The 1,707-nt window shown below is 47.3% G+C and overlaps 1 protein-coding gene across 1 annotated transcript; it reads left to right on the top strand.

Moving 5' to 3' along the window:
* Positions 1 to 381: 381 nt before the first annotated feature.
* LOC308276378 (olfactory receptor 7G2-like) lies at positions 382 to 1,320 on the top strand (the record flags this gene model as incomplete). Its single annotated transcript, XM_080715112.1, has 1 exon — positions 382 to 1,320. The coding sequence occupies one exon, from the start codon at positions 382 to 384 to the stop codon at positions 1,318 to 1,320; it is 939 nt and encodes a 312-aa protein (XP_080571238.1).
* Between the last annotated feature and the right edge of the window lie 387 nt (positions 1,321 to 1,707).

Below are 1,707 nucleotides of genomic sequence, written 5' to 3'. Positions count from 1 at the left end.
CTTTGCACTTGATCTGAACAGGACTGGTGTCGAGTCAAGTTCCATTTCAGTGAAGGGAGTGGAGGAAAAACAGGAGTCAGTGGAGAGAGGTACAAGGGAAAGTATCACCCAAACACACCTGAATCACGCACCCGACTTCATGGCACTCGTGAGAAGTGTTCTGTTTTAATGAGCTGGGTCTTAAAGTACATCAAAAGCCACAGCATTCCGGAGGGCATGCTGGTGGAGCCTAGGCAGGTGTCCTTAGCCTCAGATTGGGTTAGCAGTAATCAGAGAGTAGGGGCCAGCAATTTGTATTTCTATTAACTACTCAAGTGCTAGTGCTGTTCAGACACTGTATTATCTTTTCACACCATCATTTCCATAATATTCACCGGCAACATGGAACCCAAAAACCAAACAAGTGTTTCTGAATTCCTTCTCCTGGGACTGACAGACGACCCAGCGCAGCAGCCGCTCGTCTTCAGCCTGTTCCTGACCATGTACCTGGTCACCGTCCTGGGGAACCTGTTCATTGTCCTGGCCGTCAGCTCCGACTCCCACCTCCACACCCCCATGTACTTCTTCCTCTGCAATCTCTCCTTGAATGACATCTGTTTGAGCACCTGCACGGTCCCAAAGATGCTGGTGAACATCCAGACGCAGGACCAGAGCATCACATACACAGGGTGCATCTCCCAGGTCTTCTCTGTTTTAGTTTTTGCATATTTGGAAAATTATCTCCTTGCCGTGATGGGCTATGACCGCTATGTGGCCATCTGTCACCCTCTGAAGTACACGGTCATCATGAAACCCCACTTCTGCATCCTGCTGGCCCTGGTCTCCCTCCTCCTCAGCACTGTGGTTGCCCTGATGCACAGTCTGATGTTGCTGCGGCTGTCCTTCTGCACACACCTGGAGATCCCCCACTTCTTCTGTGAGCTTGCTCAGGTCCTCGAGCTCGCCTGCTCTGACACCCTCCTTGATAATGTTCTGGTCTATGTAGCAATGTTCATACTTGGTGGAGTTCCCCTCTCTGGAATTATCTTCTCTTACGTTCACATTGTGTTCTCAGTCTTGAGAATGACATCATCAAAAGGAATATACAAAGCCTTTTCCACCTGTGGGTCCCACCTGTCTGTTGTCTCCTTGTTCTACGGGACAGGTATGGGGGTGTACATCAGCTCTGCGGTGACCGACTCACCCAGGACGACAGCGGTGGCCTCGGTGATGTACTCTGTGGTCCCTCCAATGCTGAACCCCTTCATCTACAGCCTGAGGAACAGGGACATGAAGGGCGCCGTTAGGAGACTCATCACTGCGATAACTTCTTTTCTATGATGAGCCATTAGCTTTGGACTTGATTTTCTGAAGTCACAATGACGTCATTCTTCTTGAACCACAATGCCTGGACATTCTGTTACTGCATATTTCTAAAATAATGAGATAAAGTAATCATCATTTATAGCATTTTAGTTTGGTTTAAAACATGACTTTTTGTCTGTGATGTTTGACTCATATTTCTTTGTGTGTGATACTGTTTTCTATAAGCCTATGCTCATTTATATTGGACTGAACTTAGAGGTATTCTTCCTTTGAACTTCACCCCTAGCCCTATTTTATTTTTTTGTTTTGAAACAGACCCTTGCTAAGTTGCCGAGGCTCTCTCTAGGCTGCTAAATCCGGCCTTGATCCTGAGATACTTCTGCCTTAGTCTCCCAACTATTG

The sequence above is a fragment of the Muscardinus avellanarius genome, assembly GCF_963383645.1.
Source record: "Muscardinus avellanarius genome assembly, chromosome: 18".
Classification (NCBI taxonomy): Eukaryota; Metazoa; Chordata; class Mammalia; order Rodentia; family Gliridae; genus Muscardinus; species Muscardinus avellanarius.
The sequence above is the reverse complement of the archived record's forward strand: the minus strand, read 5'-3'. Positions and strand labels throughout refer to the sequence as shown.